At 32.0% G+C, this 19,872-nt stretch overlaps 1 protein-coding gene across 1 annotated transcript in view; it reads left to right on the top strand.

Moving 5' to 3' along the window:
- Positions 1-2,108: 2,108 nt before the first annotated feature.
- The window catches only part of LOC127715937 (von Willebrand factor D and EGF domain-containing protein-like), a 53,960-nt gene continuing 36,196 nt past the window's right edge, over positions 2,109-19,872 (top strand). The window contains exons 1-6 of the mRNA XM_052222044.1: positions 2,109-2,532; positions 4,208-4,408; positions 4,929-5,093; positions 5,857-5,922; positions 7,051-7,260; positions 8,174-8,338. Coding sequence (XP_052078004.1) covers positions 2,469-2,532; positions 4,208-4,408; positions 4,929-5,093; positions 5,857-5,922; positions 7,051-7,260; positions 8,174-8,338 — 871 coding nt within the window. The 5' untranslated portion in view covers positions 2,109-2,468. The remainder of the gene's footprint in view (positions 2,533-4,207; positions 4,409-4,928; positions 5,094-5,856; positions 5,923-7,050; positions 7,261-8,173; positions 8,339-19,872) is intronic.

Below are 19,872 nucleotides of genomic sequence, written 5' to 3'. Positions count from 1 at the left end.
AAAGAGTTCTTATATGGATCCGTGTTGTATGGAATAGTGTCTAGTGCCTTCGTATTGTTCTTCACTAAAGTCACTATATTTGGCATTTTCAAAATTATCAAATGTTTTAGGTTTAAATTTCCTCTTAAGTTTACTTTTAACCAGAAAATCGTCGGGATTAATAGCTGGGACCACGTTGTACAGAAGCTGTTTTAAGGCAGCTTTTTTCATAAAAATATGAACAGTTGTCGTTCAAATAAGATTGCTATACAATCCGCAAATTGTTCTGAATCTGTTTGATAAATTGTGGCAAAGAGTCACACCCTTAAGAAAATAAAGGAACACTTTTATTATGTTTTTGTCAACATTGTTTGCTGAGACACATTTTGTGTGTGTGTGTGTGTGTGTGTGTGGGGGGGGGGGGGGTAAATTAACTTTCTTTCTCCTTGAAAAAATACTTGAACATTTAATTCCTCCCTTTCATTTGTACAAAAACATATTCCTCTTTTTCCAACCAAAAAAAGTTTTTCAAACTATTTTTATATTTAAAGCAACCACATAGAAATGTCCTTATCTTCCCATATTTTTATGTTTTTATATTTCTTTTTTAAGATGGCATCAATGATTTAAATGGTTTTATTTTGTATTGTATATATAGTAGCGGACATCTTGCAAGAAAATCCCATTTTTGGTATAGGCAAAAAATGCAGGCAACATTTAATGTTTATATGTAAACCATCTTCTTATTCAAATGCATGTAAACGTTACTGCTTCATGAGATGGGATTGAATGGTTGAGTTGAATTCAAAATCGTCAAGCTTTAACACATTCTATCAGGAATGATGTCACTGTGACGTCACAATTGTACATATATAAAAATAAGGAGATGTGGTTTGATTGCCAATGAGACAACTGTCCGCCAAAGTTCAATGAAGTGGATGTAAGCAATTATAGGCAACCTACGGCCTTCAACAATGAGGAAAACTCAATATCGTACAGTTGCCTACAAAAGGCCCCGACATGAAAATATGAAACAATTCAATTGAGAAAAACAAATATGACCGACAACCACTAAACTACAGGATCCTGACTTGGGACAGGCACGCACAGAATGTGGCGGGGTTTAACTAATTTGCTGGCGCCAAACCCTCCCCCTAACATAGGACAGTGGTGTAATTAACAGCACAAAATAAGAACAAACTATAAAAATCAGTTGAAAGGGCTTATTAACTCGTCGGATCAAGATGCATTTTAATGATAAAACTCACATAATTACCACCTTTTGCCTTAAATTAGGTTGTTTTTGCTACAGATGATATTGACCACATGCATGGACCTGCAAATATTGTGTTGTAATGGGTTTCTCAACCAAATACATCTTTCTATAACAAATTGGTTTTGATCAAAGGGTGTGCAAAATGGCAAATGTTTTCTTGCAGGAATAGACCTTTGAAATGCATATTATCAGTAAATTTGGATAAAAACTGGCACAATGGCATATTTTTGAAGCTACTAATTTATGTAAATGAGCAGGACATGTTTGTCTTATTCGATTTGCATATTTTATATTTCTAATATTTGTCTTTAGCCGAGACGGGATAAGACACAGTTAATTTTTTGGGTATAGATATAGGCCTTTTTATCCTACTCTTTTCAAAATAAATCAAAATTACATATTTTTTATAAGCATTTATAATAGTAAAATAATTTTTAAAAAAACATGAAAGATCACATGTGTGGTGTGACACTGAACAATTAGAAAAAAATGAAGATAGAAACCCAATTTGTTCCTTTAAGCTTATACCAAGCACTGAAGCTCTCTTTGCAAACTTCACGCATATCAAATATAAATTAAAAACATTTAATTAACAACAATGTTTCATCTAATGCTACACGAATAGCAAATGAGCATAACAAGATGTGTGACCATTACATAGAACGGAATGTAATCCTGACACCTGTGTGCTTCTTTAGTATATATTTTTGATAAAAATCTGCAACATCTATAGGCAACATATGGTTTATATTCCTTTTTCATTTCATTTTAGTATATAGCATCATCATTGAGAAGACATCTAGACATGTAACAACTATTTTTTAGAAACGCTGGTACGAATACCATTTGAAAAAAATATCGCAGCTTTACGTTTTTATCATGTTATATATCTCCTGTAAACTAGTTATACCAAGTGTGCCAAACGTTTTGTCTTTATAAAATTCATATTCATATCTTGGCATTCACGTTCATCACCCGTGAAGACATAACAATACATATTTTTAAATTGCATTTGCACCAACAACTACGCATGCGTTCGTCATTTAAAAATATTGATTCTTATCGATATTGTTTAAAGCAACAATTGTTTTGAATTTAACGATCCAATTGAGAAAGGAGGAAGATAGAACAAAACAAAATGTCGGATCGTTTGTTCACCTTACCATAATTAATATAATTTGTTGGAAATTTGTTAAAAAATGAATCCATAAAAATGAGGATTACAACACTTGTATTCTTTTTGTTTTTTAATGTATTTACAGTTGTTATTACACAAGGTAAGATATAAAGTACAATAGCTCTTTTCTTATTTTGAACCAGCTATATATAGGATACTAAATAATACAACCCAATGGTTCACTTGACTGGGTATAGAAATGTTGTTATCTATACTTCAACTTTTGGCTTAAACCGATGCAGATGTGGCAGTCTTTTCCGACGAATGTACAATACCAATAAATTGGATTTATCATATTTTTTCAGCCGTAATTCCGTATAAAACTAATTGAATTATAACAAAACTATCAATACTCTATTAAAAAAAAATCTGATAAAATTCAAAAACATTCTTTACTTAAATTTAAATAAACGGTTTATTCATAACAAAATGTTGTATGATGGCATTTTTTGAGCAAACAATCTTTACTTTACTCTCTGTTAGACGTGAGTTACAAAAAAGAAACCAACTGACAATCATGGCAGATATTTCTTTCTTTTTTTTAATGCTTGAATACGTAAAATTTCTATTAATGATGACAGGTTTCAACGTGACTGAGACCCGAGAAACAGATTGTACTTAAACCAATAAGATTTCTTCTGAATAAAAAGTTTGAATCAGTAATAACTTTGACCTCAATAATTTCATGGCAGTATACAATGATTTTTCATGGAAAGAATAATGTCATTAAGTAGACGAAAATCCCTTTCCCGGAGAGCTGTTTTCCTGAAATTGCCAAATATTTGCATTTTGTGCCTCTAAACGTTTTCATATCATTGTATGCATACAAACACTTCAAAATTGTAGTGCACTTCTAAAAGGACAAAACATTTATCGTTCTAGAGTTATGCCCATTTATAACTGAGAAAAACGATTTTTTTCTTTTCCGGACTCTAACTTAAGTCTTATCCAAATTTTATGAAAATCATACACAATACCAAGAACCACAACACGTAGACAGAGTTCGAACTTTGGTTGTGAGTCATTTACCTTTCTATAGTTATGCCTCTTTTCAACTTGGAAAATTACAAAGCCCTGAAACTTTCATCTTTTATCTTCTAAGTCCTCTTAGCACACACTTTTATGTGTCTGCTATTATTTATATTTTATGTCAGATAACATTATTCCCTTTGTGATGAATACCATAGATTTATTATTCATAAACTTCCTTTGTGTTTCAGTGGCCTTCTCTTATTTAGGATGTTCGCTACTCTGTTTCAAAATAACAAGCTTTTAAAAAGACTATTATATATTGATAGTATGAAAATAAAGAAACAAAAAAAGCAACAAAAAAATATGGGTCAGTGTGCTCGTTTTCGAGATATAAGCCATTGAAAATTTGGCGGGAAATAGTTCTCTCTAGACTTTTCATATATTTAACATTGACACCTTTTTTCTTTCAAAACCGATGAAAAAATAACAAGGATTTTATAAGATTTTCAAAGAAGATATTTTAAACTATATTTAATCAAATAATGGAAAGAAAAGTAGGGGTTAATTGGCAAATTTTTTTAATGGCACTACATGGATAAAACCAGAGGATTCCGAATATCTGGCAAAAATTCAAAAACATGAGGAGCAAACATCCTTAACATTTTTAATTATTTAGCCTCGGATTTCAACATGAACATGTTTCTCATATCGCATGTTTTGAATTTTAATTAAGAACATAAACTCATTTAAAGTCATAATCAATTTTTCCAAAATGAGGTACTTTAATATATTATATATTATAGATGATCCTTGCTTAGAAGGAAACTACAAAGAACTAAATCAGTGGGAAAGATCCGTTGCGAATGACCTCCGTAATGAAATTTGTGATAATTTTTTACCTTCGGGATGGTACCGTCCAATAAGCTTGGCAGGCAATACGATGCCAACAGAGTGTATACAAGGCGGTTTTAGATGTGGCACCACCTCCCCGTTATGGATGAATGGTATGTTACAATGTTAACACCTTCTGGGTGCCTAAGGTAACTTCATATGAAGCAACTCTATTCAAACAAATACTTTATGATAAATTGGCTTCTTGTTAGATATTTTGATTGTACTGGAGAAGTAAATATTCTTAGCACTGCCACTTACTTTCCCGTTGAATTATGATACGTGTTATATATAAAATTAATACATGCATGTATATGCTTTTTTACCATCTGAACCGTCATAAAATATAAGGATTCAGCTACAAGCAACCATTTTCGCTTGTCTACTTATGTATTCCGTTTTTGTTTTGTTTTTTGTTCGTAGTTCCAAATAACTATTTTTATACATCCTCTGCTTTTCAAAATAAGTTAAGACTGTTAATGAACTTTATACTTAGCGATTTACTATAAGAAGGACTACTTTTTGCTTCGTATTTTCGTCTACAAAGACTTTAAAAAACCTTTAAAAAGAGAATTCAAAATTCAGTGAAATTATGTAGACATATTGTATATTTTTTTTCTTCTTAATTAATAGGATCGTATCCCTCTGTCGGCGAGCTTTCTAATGTGACTGCCTGTGCAAGTAATTACAACGGAGGATGTTGTATCAGCTCATATGATATTCAGGTTAAGAACTGTGGAGACTACTATGTTTATAATCTTAGGCACACAAAAGGATGCTATGAGGCTTACTGCTTTGGTTAGTATTTTTCACGCGTAAAAGTGGTCTGATATTTCAACATATATTGTGCATATACATTGCACATAAACTGCATAGTTGAGGGTCCGGATGGGGTTTACAGAGTAGAGAATAATGGGCAAAATGTGCAGAATAAAAGGAAAAAATAAATTAATTAAGGAATAGAGAATAACGGGGTGCTGAAATATAAAAAACACAGAAAAATGACCTAAAACATTAAAGAATACAGAAATTAAGGACCCCCAATCCAGACCCTCCTAGTTTGCGGTGTTCGGCGGTTAACTGAGAAGATATTTGTAAATTTTACTCTGCAAACTTTAAGTGTGGCCGTAATTTTACAGTTTCATAAAAAAAAAATGTAAATAAAGACTAACTTTGGATGGATCAAGTTAACGAATGGATCTTGATAGGAAAATTCTATAGATCCCTTCCATGATTGCATGTAAGATAAAATCCTACATTTTTTATCATAGTTATGTTTTCATTTTTTCCATGATCAGTGTTTTCAACAACACTAACTTGAAATTAGTACAAAGATGTTTTCATTTTTATTTCTCATTATTTCAAAATAAGGAGATGTGGTATGATTGCCAATGAGACAACTATCAATCAGAGACTAAATGACGTAGACATTATGACTTATAGGCCTTTGAGACTGTTTTTCTTTTTCGTATAAAATCCTATGGGAATATGAACTACTGTAGTTATACATATCAATTTTACAAATTTAAAATTATCCTTTAACTCTAATCTTTTTCTTCAGGAACAGAAACAAAATGTCCAAAAGGGGAGACTTCAGATAATGATGGATTTACCCCAGAGTGTGAATGTAAGTGCAGACATCCTCTCTTCTGAGGAATTTATTTAAACTAGAAAATGATTTTGATGAAATCTTTGCTGATTCCAAAATAAATATAAACATTTTGAGCCTTATAGGATTTTCCTGGATCACACCAAAATCCAATACCAAGATAAGTATTGTTCCTGTTGAAGGCTCATCACTTAAGGTTTTTTTAGTTGCTCTTTGTCCTGGTCTTTTTAAACAAATACTTGTAAATGGTGTCATAAACATTTCAGTATATCTTACGATAAATTTTCATTGTAAGTTTTTTTTGTGAAAAGATTTCCAGATAGCTATTTAAATTTGATTTTTTATTGAATAAATCGCACTTAAAAAGTCTAAATTTTGTTTATAACAATAAAGTGTAGGAATCATTATATATCATATTGTTATATAAAATTAGGGATGTAGTATGATTGCCAATGAGACAACTCTTCACCTAAGACCAAATGACGTAAAAGGTTAGCAACTAGAGGTCATAGTACGGCCTTCAACAATTAGCTAAACCATAGATGTATATACATCTATGGCTAAACCCATACCGCATAGCAAGCTATAAAAGGACCCGAAATGACAAATGTAAAAACAAGAAAACTAACAAACTAACTTATGTACAAAACAATAAAAGAAAAACAAATATGATATACAACAACAAACGACAACCACTCGAGATTACAGGCTCCTGACTTGGGACAGGCACAATCAGAATGTGGCGGGGTTAAACATGTTTCCTCTAACCTTTCTTTGACAGTGGTGAAACAGTACAACACAAGAACAAACTATAACAATCAGTTGAAACATTTTCTTATCATCAGCCTTCAGGAAAATACATATACAAATTTGCCCTTTTAAGCCCTCCTCTCTACACCGTTTTTCCAGCCAGAGATTTTTCTTCAATATCTTTCCAGATAGATAAAAAAAAATCCTATCGTAAGATTATAACATCCCATCGACATAAATAAAACAATTAGCCCGCGAGTTTAAATATGCATATAATTAACTCTTGACTTCTACGGGGATAATTTGTTTTAAGTGTTATTACAGAAGAGGAATAAACGACGTCGGGCTTACATTCTAGAATTGTCCATTCAATCCCTGTATTTTTTCTATCTATAGTTGATCCTTGTCAAAGTGTAAACTACAAAGTATTGCGAAAGGAGGTGAAGAGGTCAGCAAATTATAGTCTTAATGAGGGTGATGCTGCTATAGAAGACAGTCGACTGAGAACCGGATGGTACAGAGTTGACAGCGTCACCGGAAATGACATAGTCAATCAAAGTGTTTCTATGATGCAATGTGGTACATTATACCCGCTATGGATGCAAGGTTAGTGTTATGTTTCAAAAAATTAATGTCTATGTAAGCTCACTGTCGATGAATATTATGAAGAAACACTTGATTTGTCAATCACTGCAAGAGACTGTTATGGCAAGCTGTTTATACCATTTATTCAAAATTCAAGATATCTCATATAATATATAAGATATCTTATATAATCTATTTTTTTAAGATATCTTATAAACTTTATAATATACATGTATCTTATATACTTTATAAGATATCTTCTAAAGTTTATAAGATGTCTTATGAAGTTGATCAGATATCTTATAAATATTTTTTGTATAAGATATCTTATATACTTTATTAGATATATCTCATATATTTTATAAGATATCTTATATAGTTTATAAGATAGCTCATATATTTTATAAGCTATCTCATTTTATTTATAAGATATCTTATAAAGTGTATTAGATATTTTGAACTTAGAATAAATAGTAAAACGGCTTGCCATAGACTAACAAAATGAAGTTATATCTTCGAACCTTTTTCGGAATCAATTATGATTTTGTTAAGCATTAATTGGAATGGGTTCTACTAGTAGAACTGAAACTGCTTCCACAAGTGCTTTCAATGAAAATCGAGTTACATTTCTCTTTTCTGCGTTGAATTTTGGCTAGTTTTTTCTCACATATCGGTAACCATCTAGTCTTTCCTATGTGCAGAAAATCAATTTTTATTACAAACTTTTATTGTCGGTTATGTTATAAGGTTTAGAGAATTTACATGAACTCTTTTTTTAGAAATTGAAAGTCTTTCAGGGTAGACACAACATTTAACAACTTGTATAGTATGTGATGCTGTATCATTGCATTTAGTAAAAATAAAATCTACTTGTGGAAAATTTCCACTAAAAAAACAAGACAGTTGTTGAAAAACGTATTTCTGAATTTCACAGGGAATATCCCAGACGTTGGTGACAAAACTGTTGATAGGAAGGTTTGCAAGTCTGGACTGAGTAGCATGTGTGAAGCTAAGTATGATATTAAAGTACGAAACTGTGGCAACTACCGGACATACTTTTTACAACAGTTAAATGTGGATAAGTCTGGTTATTGCTTTGGTAAGATTAATCTTTTTTCACTTGTGTTAGTGTTATTACTTAAAGATAGTGATATAAGAAATAAGCAACAGGGGATCAGTGAAATGACCAATACGAAAACGCTTTTCTCTTGAAGTGGAAATCGAGCTTCATTTTGTGTAAATATAAAAGTCCTTTTTCAAGCGTACGCAAATTTATTATTAATTCATCCTTTTTTATTGAAATATCTGTTCTAGAAATGTAACCTTTCTGTTATCGACTTGTGCCAGATGGTGGAATTCAAAACTTACCATTACGCAGAATCGAAAAAAGGGAAATGTCAATATCAGTAACAGCCAAAACTTAATAAACCAAGTATTGACAAAACAGAACAAATCAATCTTTGGTTATTACATATCTGAAGTGCAGAGATCTTTTTTCACTGATGGACATTCTGTTGATCATTTAGAGTATACTTAATTATTTTTTACTTCTTCAAGATAATTCAAAAATACTATTCAATGGCTATTTAAAGTTTCCTTAACCAATTAGAATATTTGTTGATAATGGGTTTGTTTTACTACAAAATATTGTGTTTTATAAACAAAAAGTTTTTTCTAAATTAAAAGGCACCTTACCAGTACCTGACCCACCTTCTACTTTGAAACCACATGATATATCCACAAAAAAAGGTATGTTTTATTTTTTACTGAATAAACTAAAACGCCATAAGAGGGGAAAATAAAGCAATTTTTCACCCAAAAAGCATAGTTACGCATTTAGTTTTGTTTGTTTAAAATTTAAACCACATTGTAACAACATACACAATAAAATATATAAAGTTCGACATCATATGTAGGCTTATCATATTATTCAAATACATGCCGGAATCGATTTGTAATCTATCACTCAAATTTGAGTAAAAATTAAAACTTTGCATGGGAAAAGTGATGCTTTGTTGTTACATGTTAAATTTAATTTCTAAGCATGCAATTTTCATATGCCTCGGATTAATCATGAGAAAATCTTAAGTCTTCTCACTTTTAATGGTGTTTTACGGACCATTTAAATCCTGAAATGTAGCTGTCATACTTAAAAGGTAAATGTAGCAATACCGCATCAAAACCACGCTTTAGACTATTTACCGGATTTGTAAAAACATAAGCAACACGACGGGTGCCACATGTGGAGCAGGATCTGCTTACCCTTCCGGAGCACCTGAGATCACCCCCAGTTTTTGGTGGGGTTCGTGTTGCTTAGTCTTTAGTTTTCTATGTTGTGTCATCTGTACTATTATTTGTCTGTTTGTCTTTTTATTTTTGGCCATGACGTTGTCAGTTTGTTTTCGATCTATGAGTTTGACTGTCCCTCTGGTATCTTTCGTCCCTCTTTTGTGATAACTGATTGAAGTTCGAGGCAAACAAAAATACATTAGAACATATTACTCAAAGTTTTATTTTCAGTTAAAGGGGCATTATGTGTCAAATTCAGATAAAGGGGCATTAGGTGTCAAATTCATGTTCACCGATTTGACTCAAATTCTCTTATTTGATTTAAAACATACTAAAATTACCAAATTACAAAAAGTCTAAAATGAACAATTAACAATGCATGGACTCGAACATATATATCTGCATTTCGTGTGTATTTTTGTCTAGATGTCTTTTTATTAATTACCGAGATGACCTCCGAAGACTGCCGCAGTCTTATAACCCGATATAAACATTAATATAACTATAAATAGATAGCGACCACGTGCAATTGGATTTTCTAGGTCTGTTTGATTTCATATTGTAGGTCAAAAAGTATGTTTATCATCGTTTTTACCTATATAAAAATGATTTTTTTTGTGGATCGAATCAGTCAACCAAATGGTTCATCCTTGTTTCACTTTCAATGTTGACATTCTTTTCCTTTTAATAGCTGAATACATGCGTAACCCATCTCCATCTAAGTGTTAACATTGAAGGTCACATAAATACGGATTCAATGATGCCGAATTATTCACTTGCAAGCGATGCTTCATAGCTTTTATATGACAAAATTGAACCAATCTGGCTGCTAAACCCAGAATTGTTATTTCATTATTTCACTTTCATTCTCGTGGTTACACTTTAATAGGCTCTCCCCTAGCTGTTTGCAGTCATTTATATACAAGATTATGCTTGCGTATATGTTATACGAAATATAGTGGCAGTGCCGAGCTCCACCTCAATTTTCTTTAAAAGATCAACTTAAATTATTTAAAATCTACTTGTTTATTTTAGATGACGGGAAAAGATCAAACAGTTCTATATGGGCCGTTGTTGGTATTTTAGCTGTATTGTCAGTGATACTGTTGGTTATCGTCGTACTTCAGTAAGTCTAAAAGTCAAGTTCAGAAAATTTTCTCGTGTTTTATATCAGATTACAAGGTATACTACTCGACAGTTGATAAGACATCCCAAAACATGAATTATCAACTTATTAGTCATTATTGGTTTCAAAAGAATGTAATCTATAGTCCATATAAAAAAAAAATGAGGAAGAGAGAGAATCAAATTAAAAGAAACATGTTTTACCACCTATCTGATACAAACACTACCGCTTGCCTTAGTTTTAACTTATTATCAATGAGGGAAAACCCTCCAACAATATCTTAAGAACAATAAGAACTGGTACATCTTTTATTCATATATGAGGGTGTTGGAAAGGGGGGGAGGGGGCTCTTCATTTCTGTATTCTTTAATTTTTTGGTCAATCTTTCTCTATTCTTTATATTTTTGGCCCATGATTTTCTATTCTTTATATTTTAGCACCCCATTGTTCTCTATTCTTTATGTTTTGGTTAGCTTTTCTCTATTCTTTATTTTTTATCCTTTATTCTTCTCATTTTGTCAATCATATGCTCTATTCTATACTCCCCATCAATACCGTAATATGAACAAATAATATTAATCATTATCATAAATAGCTTATTACTGCATAATAGGAAAGTATCCTGCTTATTATTATTTGCATATTTCTTGACTATTAAAAAAAGAAGGGATGTGATTGTTAATGAGGCAACTATCGACGGGGTATGATTTGGGGTATGACAATGACCTGGTCCAAAGGACTAGAATGTAAACAGCTATAATAGGTCACCGTAAATCAGTGGCGGATCCGGGGGGGGGGGGGGGGGGGGGGGGTGTTCCCCTCTTTTTTTGACGATCAATGCATTTGAATGGGGACATATAGTTGGACCCCCCTTTTATCCTGGGTTGGGACCCCCCCTCCCCTTTTTAAAAATGGCTGGATCCGCCCCTGCCGTAAATCCTTCAACAATAAGCAAAATACATACCGTAAAGTAAGCTTTAAAAGGCTTCAGCATGACACAATGGGAAACAATTTGAAAAGAGAAAACCAACGGCTTGAATTATGCTAAAACAATATCACAATAAAGAACATCAAATATATATATATGGCAGACACCAACCAACGGAAGCCACTGAATGAAGGACTTGATTTGAACGTGTGCTTTTTCATATCCTTTAAGTAAAAGAAAACTTGATGTTGATGAGATTATATTTTTGATTTGGAGATTTCAGGTCAGTGATAGTTTCAAGTAACTATACCCGCATCTGAGTTCTGTAACAGCTAATTTTGCTCGTATGAAACGACATTTTACGTGCACAGGGAAGACAGAATCGTATACTATCAAGTACGATTTTGTAGTCTTCAGGAGCCTGTTGTTCAGTGGTTTTCGTTAGTCCTATAACATAAGCCTTCGTAAACGTGGTTCGGCATTGATAGCAAAAAAAAAAAATATCCGATAAAAAACGTCGAAAGCAAACGATATGAACCTACGAAGGCTTATGTTATAGAACTATGGTTTTCGTTTGTTGGTGTGGTTCATATGTGTTTCTCGTATTTCTTTTTTATATAGATTAGACCGTTGGTTTTCCTGTTTGAATTGTTTTACGCTTGTCATTTTGGGGCCCTTTATAGCTTGCTGTTCGGTGTGAGCCAAGGATCCGTGTTGGAGACCGTACTTTGACCTATAATTGTTAACTTTTAATACATTGTGACTTGGATGGAGAGTTGTCTCATTGGCACTCGTACCACATCGTCTTATTTATGTTATAAAACGTAAAATGTCAGCGATAGACGTATGTAAATATAGTTTTGTGGGCGTAAATAAAAATAAAATGAAAACAGCAAATTTACATTTTTTGAAAAAAATTATCTCGTTTGTATTTTGAAATACGTGTTAATTTTTATATTTAACAGGGCATGCAAGAAAAACACCAAACTAGAGCGATCTGTAGATTCTGTTCCAGAGAAAACAAAGATTAAATATGCCGCAAACCCATCAGCGCCACATGCATATGAAGAAACAATACAGAACGAGAAGAACAGATACATATATAATGAAAGGATGAATAACCTTGGCCAGTTTGACTCTGTTGGTGGGATTCTACCGAACGCAATTAGGTCCAGACCAAACTACATCGAAGCTAGACCACCCCAAAGTACAAAGATGGAATAGGATGAAATAGATCAATACAGACTGCACGTTTCGATTTTTATTTTCGAAAAAAAAAACATGTAAAAGCTTATGTCAGACACCTTTTAGGGTATTTTGAATGTTCAAAACAAGTGATTAGTTGACATTAACTTATTACTTAAATGTTGTTTTTTTTCTGAAATTATTATCCGTTTGAACACGCATCATTTTAATTTTGTGTTATTTCATTTACAAGTGTAAACATTAATGCTAGTATATAATTCTAATATACAGTTAGTAATACCAATGGTTAGTATCCATGTAAGGTATTACTAAGGATTTTTGCTGCTGAAATTAAAAACATCAACCACCTTGAGACTTATCTTTTTTGTTTGTTAATGTACACAATCATATTCAAAGCCAGAATATGTGTGCATATAACATTATACCCTGATCGCTATATCACATTTGTATATTTAGTGAGCTTTAATAATAGGATCAAAACCAGAATTTGGAATCGATTTTAGATAGTTCACTTTATAATGATTATTTTGATGGGACCTTAAACTGCCTTACAATAAAAATTTAACATGATACGAGGCTGACGGACTGACAAACGCGAGGCAGACAGGACAACATAATGCCTCTACAATTTCGTATGCGGGCCATAAATAAAAATATTGCTCAGAACTCTTGGCGAAAAAAGACGTGTCTTTTTCCTGTAGGTGTAATTGGCTGAATAAATGTTAAAAAAAGAACCGGTTACCGTTTAATCATATTTTTCCTTTTTTTATTACATTTAATAATGGTTGCAATTGTGCCCATTTCACCAAAACCTATTAAGGGTTCACAATTGTGTTGCTTCTATGAATTTTGAGCGAGTTTTAATATCAAGCTGCTTGATGTGTAGTTTCAAATCAAATCCTGATTTAAATTTCAACTGTAAAATATTTTAATATTGGATAATACATTAGATAAAAAATAAAAAAGTTTAAAAAAATTCCTTTTATTTTACCATCACTGCAGATACCGATCTCCATTTGGATCTGCGTCTGTTGTTTGTTGAAATGCATAAATGTTATTTTTTGGGGTTAAAATGCAGAAAGAAATGATATTCGGCATATAAAATGCAGTTATACCGTAAGTAGCCCAAGACACTGAATTCCAAAAAATTCTAAATCAAAGTTATTTTGAGGTATGTCTAATAGTCTGTTTTTATTTGTTCGGATTTACACATTTTGAGCTTGTTGCGGATAAGCATATCGCTTTCTTGTCGAACAAACAATCTCCAATGTAGCCCATTTATCATCATATGTGCCTAAATTTTCTTTATACTAACATGAGCAACACGACGGATGCCACATGTGGAGCAGGATCTGCTTACCCTTCCGGAGCACCTGAGATCACCCCAAGTTTTTGGTGGGCCAAGTTCGTGTTGCTCAGTCTTTAGTTTTCTATGTTGTGTTTTGTGTACTATTGTTTGTTTGTTTGTTTGTTTGTCTTTTTCTGCCATGGCGTTATCAGTATATTTTCGACTTATGAGTTTGAATGTCCCTTTGGTATCTTTCGCCGATCTTTTTATAAAATAGAAATTAAAAGCTTCTATGTATACTTATACTATACAACTTTCTGAATTCAAAAGATTTGGTTTATTATAACAATGATTTCTATATTTCTCAAAATTTGATATCACATGCCAAGTTGATGGAATATATACATATATATATATAATAAAGGGTGTGATGATTGCTTATGAGACAACTATCAATTAAAGACCATAGCATATCGCGCGTTGTGAATAATTTTAAATTGTGATACGGCCTTCAACAATGAGCGAAACCAATAGTTGGACAACTCTGAAAGGCACTAGAATAACAAATTGTAAAAATAAAAAAAGATGTGGTATTTTTTCCAATGAGACAACTATGATTCTCCAGAAACCAAATGACATGGATGTCGAAAGAACGAGGATAAAAACAACTTAAAGAGAAATAAAACATGAAAAAACGTTGATGACGTCACGGTCATATGACAAAATTATGTCTATGAGCTGATAGACAAAAAAACTTTCAGCCAATCAAAAAAAAAAAAAAAAAAAAAAACCCACAAAATCTACACACAAACAGAAAAAAGATAAAAATAACCAAACGCGTAATCCAAAACTATTTGTATATTCAAAAAATATTATCAAAGACTTAATATTTGGTTGATTATAATTAACAGTGTTCACGAAGTGAATAAATGAAATCAAAATAATAACTACAGCTACCATTATTAGATTGCATTAATTCTAGATCAGCGGGTTTAGAACTTTTATCATGCTGCCATTGAATTTGAGCTTTATGCAATAGTGAGGGGCTTAAAAAATGCAATTTAGGTATTTTTAATTCTTATTTAGAATGAATATTTATAAATTATGCAGACATGCCGTTAATTTAAACTTGTGATGATAAAACAAATCGTGACAAAAAACAAAGCGTCGTTAAATCTCCAAAAGATATATAAATATGTAGTTTTTTATGACAAAGTAATTTGAACTCACGAGTGCAAGGTTAGATCGTCAGTGATTTCGCAGGTATGAAGTTGTTTGTAATATGATGAATTATGATCTTGATATTGGCGTTATGCTTTATGTATTTGAAAATGGACTTTTTGCCAAAAGATAATCAAAGATTACATAGAACCGTGTGCTTTAACTAATTGAGGAAGTATTCTTAATATTATACTGTTTACATTTTTGTTACACGATTCTTTTTTGAAGCAAATATTTATGATGTTACTGAATATTTGTTGCCAGGTAACATGGCGTTCCTTCTAAAGAATATTTTCATTCTTTGAACTTTTTTTTAAGCTGACATAACTGAATAACAGCACTTAAAATGAAACAAATCAAATGTTGCATGGAAAATTGTTTAACGAATTTCAAATTTATCTTTATTATTTCAATTTGTATTTCTAAATAAAGATGACTATTGAAGAAAAAAGAACAAAACAACACCAGGGCGAAGACGAATGCTTCGCATTTAAAAGAACGGCCCATTTCAACTGATTTTTATAGTTTGTTCTTACGTTGTATTGTTTCACCGCTGTCCCAGGTTTAGGGGAGGGTTTGGAGCTAGCAAACATGATTAACCCCATCACAATCTCCATGTGCCTGTCCCAAGTCAGGAGCCAGTGATTCAGTGGTTACCCAACCTTTGTCCTATTTTTATGCGTAACATTTGTCCTTTCGGGGCCTTTTATAGCTTACTATGCGGTATGGTATTTTGATGATTGTTGAAGGCCGTGCGGTGACCTACATGTATAGTTGTTAACTTCTATGTCATTTTGGTCTCTGGTGGAGAGTTGTCTAATTGGCAATCATGTCACATCTTCTTATGTTTATGTTTAAAAAGCATGTATAAAGCTTCAACTCACCGACGCTAATGACAAATGAAAGTATACCTACAAATAAAATAAAAAACACCACATAAATGAAATCCTATGTGTGATAAACATAAAATGATATTGCTTTATAATATATAATGATTAACCTCCTTATATAGTGAAGTATGGCCGATGGACTGCAGTTGGAAGTAAAATTTTTCGAAAAAAAGAAAAGTTCGAAACTGCCTTTTTATATGTATGTAGTTACAGAACAACTAAGACGGAAAAGAATACTATATAGAACTAAAAATATACCCGATTGCAACATTAAGACATGTATTTTCCAATTATGACCAGACAACATTTCCTTTAATTTTAGCTTTAAAATGGAAGATGTATCTTTTATGATTTGTTATATCTACATGTACGTAGAAACAAATATAGTCAAAATGTGTGACAAATTAATGTTAATCATTATGCATAAAAAACAATACTCCGCTAAGCATACCCAAAAACCAAAAATTGAGAAAAATGAAAATCACAAAAAAACCAACTTGGGTTTGAATTCCGTAAGTGTCAGCAGTTCCTGTTCCCCAAGTAACACATATTGAGCAAAATACATTTGTAATATTAAACTTTGCACTCTTTTTTTCCATATCAAAGACCAATACCGTAAAACATAATTGAAACAAAATATGGAATTTACTGTAAATAAAAAAAAACTTATAAAAGGATAAGGATATAACCAAGAAGCAAACTTCAGAGGAGAACACTTAAATTACATACATTTACGGAAAAACAACAAAAGATGCTCACGTATATTTAAATATAAGAGCTTCTGATCTTATAAAGCCCCATTGAAATCAATGGTGATGTCAGGTACTTTGAAAGGGTCAGCATATCCTGTTTCGCTTTGCATGTTTGTCATATTACTTATTATGGTCAATGAGTGAAATTGAGCAAGAATGGAAAGCACACCATTGAGAGATATTGAAACTCTGAAAAATAAATTTATATGAAAGCGATGGTGATTTTTTGCAGTATTGGATACATATACCAACAAGGAATAAGGTTAAATTTAATTGTAACACAAGTACTATGTCGGTCATTAAATTTGTGATGGTTACAATCAAATCTTTTGAATTTACCACAGTAGCTGCACCCATCCACAAAAAAAAAAACGAATAGAAAAGAATTTCCTGTGTAGATATTGTATATTGCAGTTAAGTTAAAACAAAAACCATTATTGTATTCCTCAATAGCCTTATAAAAATTACCTGTCCCAGGATTTCTTCATACAGTGCCAAAAAATGTAAATGAAATGTAAGCAAAACGCAAAAATGTTGTAAATCTTTAAAAACCTATGCATACATGTGCATTTTGTACTTTGTAGTATCTCTGGCAAACATCTTAGTTTAAATTTTATACTTCGTCGATGTTGAATTCTTTATAGGATCTATAGGCATTCGATTTGATAAAATGCAACTTTGAATTGCGCTGTCCTAGGTATAAAGTATTTGTTTATCATAACAAAGGTTGGATAAATCGTTATTTAAAGTTCCCAAAATTAACGTGGTTCATATGTCTTTTATGAGTTGTCACTAAATATTGAGATGACAAAAGAGATTTGATTTTATAAACTTATCCGTAACCATAGAGCACATATGCTAATTTATTTAAGAGGACTTTATTTTCTTGATTTTTATTTGCATGATCATTACGCAAAAAGATGGAATTAATAATACTTTGTATCATAGGATTGTTTTGTGTGTTTGTTACGGGATCCACAGGTACGTATACCCTAAGCAAGAATGTCAATTTACATAGTTTTAACAAATACAATAAAGTTCTCAAATCATACCTCGTTATAGGCAATGTAACTTTTACTGTTAATATAAAAATAAGAAAATGTGAAATGATTTCCAATGAGACAAATTTGATCTATCAGAGATAAAAAAAAAAAAAAAAAAAAAAAAAAACCAAAAAAACGTAGATTTAACATTTGTTTAAGCAACTCTAGGTCCCTGTAAGGTTACTAAAAAGAAAGGTTATAACTATTGAATAATGTGTGTATAATTTTATTGTACAGGTTACCTGTTAGAAGGTTCAACTTTGAATTATTTTATCGTTTCCTAAATTGTTTTTCTTGAAGTTTGACATGTATATGTAAATTGTAAAAAGAGCAAAGAAAAAATCGTAGTGAGTATGCCCAAGATTTACACAAAAATTCGTCTTTTGTAAAAAAAAACTCAAAAATTAATTTATTAAGGAAGAGTGATTCTTTAAATCTGATATGAATTCATTTGTAACATGTCGATAAAAATAGCACTAAAAGCACTGTTCCTGATTAGAAAAACAAACTTTTATGTTAAAAAAAGTTAGTTTTAGGTATACATTTTCTTAGGCTTTGCATGGCCAGGTAAACTTGATATACAAACTCTATATGCAACAACCGGGCAAAATAACTGTGCGGGTTTTAGACTAGATAAAGATTATTCAGTCGACAGATAGGTCTGATTATCGCTATTTTACGAAATTTTCCTTTGATTATCGCTAGAAACTAAGGACGCACGAGCCCGTTGTCTATAAAATTAACAACGTCGTCATAGGTAAAATAGCAATAAACAGGTTATCATTGGTCATCTCAACTCGATTGCTTTTCTCACTTTCGCCGTGCCGGCTCAAGCGAGAAAATCAATCTCGTTGAGCAGTGGCAGATCCAGAACTTTTCATAAAGGGGGGGGGGGGGGGCGCTGACTGACCTAAGGGGGGCCGCTCCAGTCATGCTTCAGTGATTCCCTATATAATCAATCAAAAAACCCCAGGCCCCCTGGATTCACCTATGTTGAGATGACCAACGATAATCTATAATTATACCAAAATTGGTATTTTATATTTACTTGATAATCAGTCCACATAATTGTTAACTAAATATATATTACATGTAATATTTGAATTGTCTCTGTCATTGTAAAATTAAATGTATTTAAAACTATCCCCAATTTGCGAATTCAAATACATGTAGTGAATGCTTGAATTTTTATAAATAAAACATTGCAGGTCTTGTTTGAAATATACCTTTTTCACGGGTTATAGAGCTACAGAATGACAGGTGTATTGAATAACATAGCGAAATTACATAAAATTTTGACTTATTGCCTATTAAATGTTAAGCAATAATGCAGAGCACAATTTTCAACAAAGAGACTTTCTCTCATGAAGTGTATTTTTGGTTATCTATTTAAATACGAAATTTATTTTGGGCGACTCATGTGATATACATTGTTTCATATTTGTGTTACTTATATCAGGTCAAATAAGCGCAGATATTACCATAGTAGCCAATATGATGGCACTGGAACTATATAATCTTTGATTTGTAAAAATTAAAGTTAACACTACAAACCAGTAAAAGTCTGAAATGGCCTATATCTGTACTCGACTGTACTGATTTTTACTCGACCAGTCTGAATTGGTCTGAAATTTACTTGATAATACTCCACTGTAGTCTGAACCATACTTAACAGTCTGAACTTGTACTCGACCCTTACTCGACTAGTACTTAACCATTTCATACGCGTCTGAACCATGCTCGACCTAGTCTGAACCATACTCGACCTAGTCTGAACCATACTCGACCTAGTCTGAACCATACTCGACCAAGTCTTAACCAACCTAGACCTATTTTTTGTATCTATCTATTGTATTCCATCAATTTAGGAACTGTTTTTAACAACAGCTA

The sequence above is a fragment of the Mytilus californianus genome, unplaced genomic scaffold, assembly GCF_021869535.1.
Source record: "Mytilus californianus isolate M0D057914Y unplaced genomic scaffold, xbMytCali1.0.p SCAF_9, whole genome shotgun sequence".
Taxonomy (NCBI): domain Eukaryota; kingdom Metazoa; phylum Mollusca; class Bivalvia; order Mytilida; family Mytilidae; genus Mytilus; species Mytilus californianus.
Note: the sequence above shows the minus strand (reverse complement) of the source record. Positions and strands in the feature narration are given on the sequence as shown.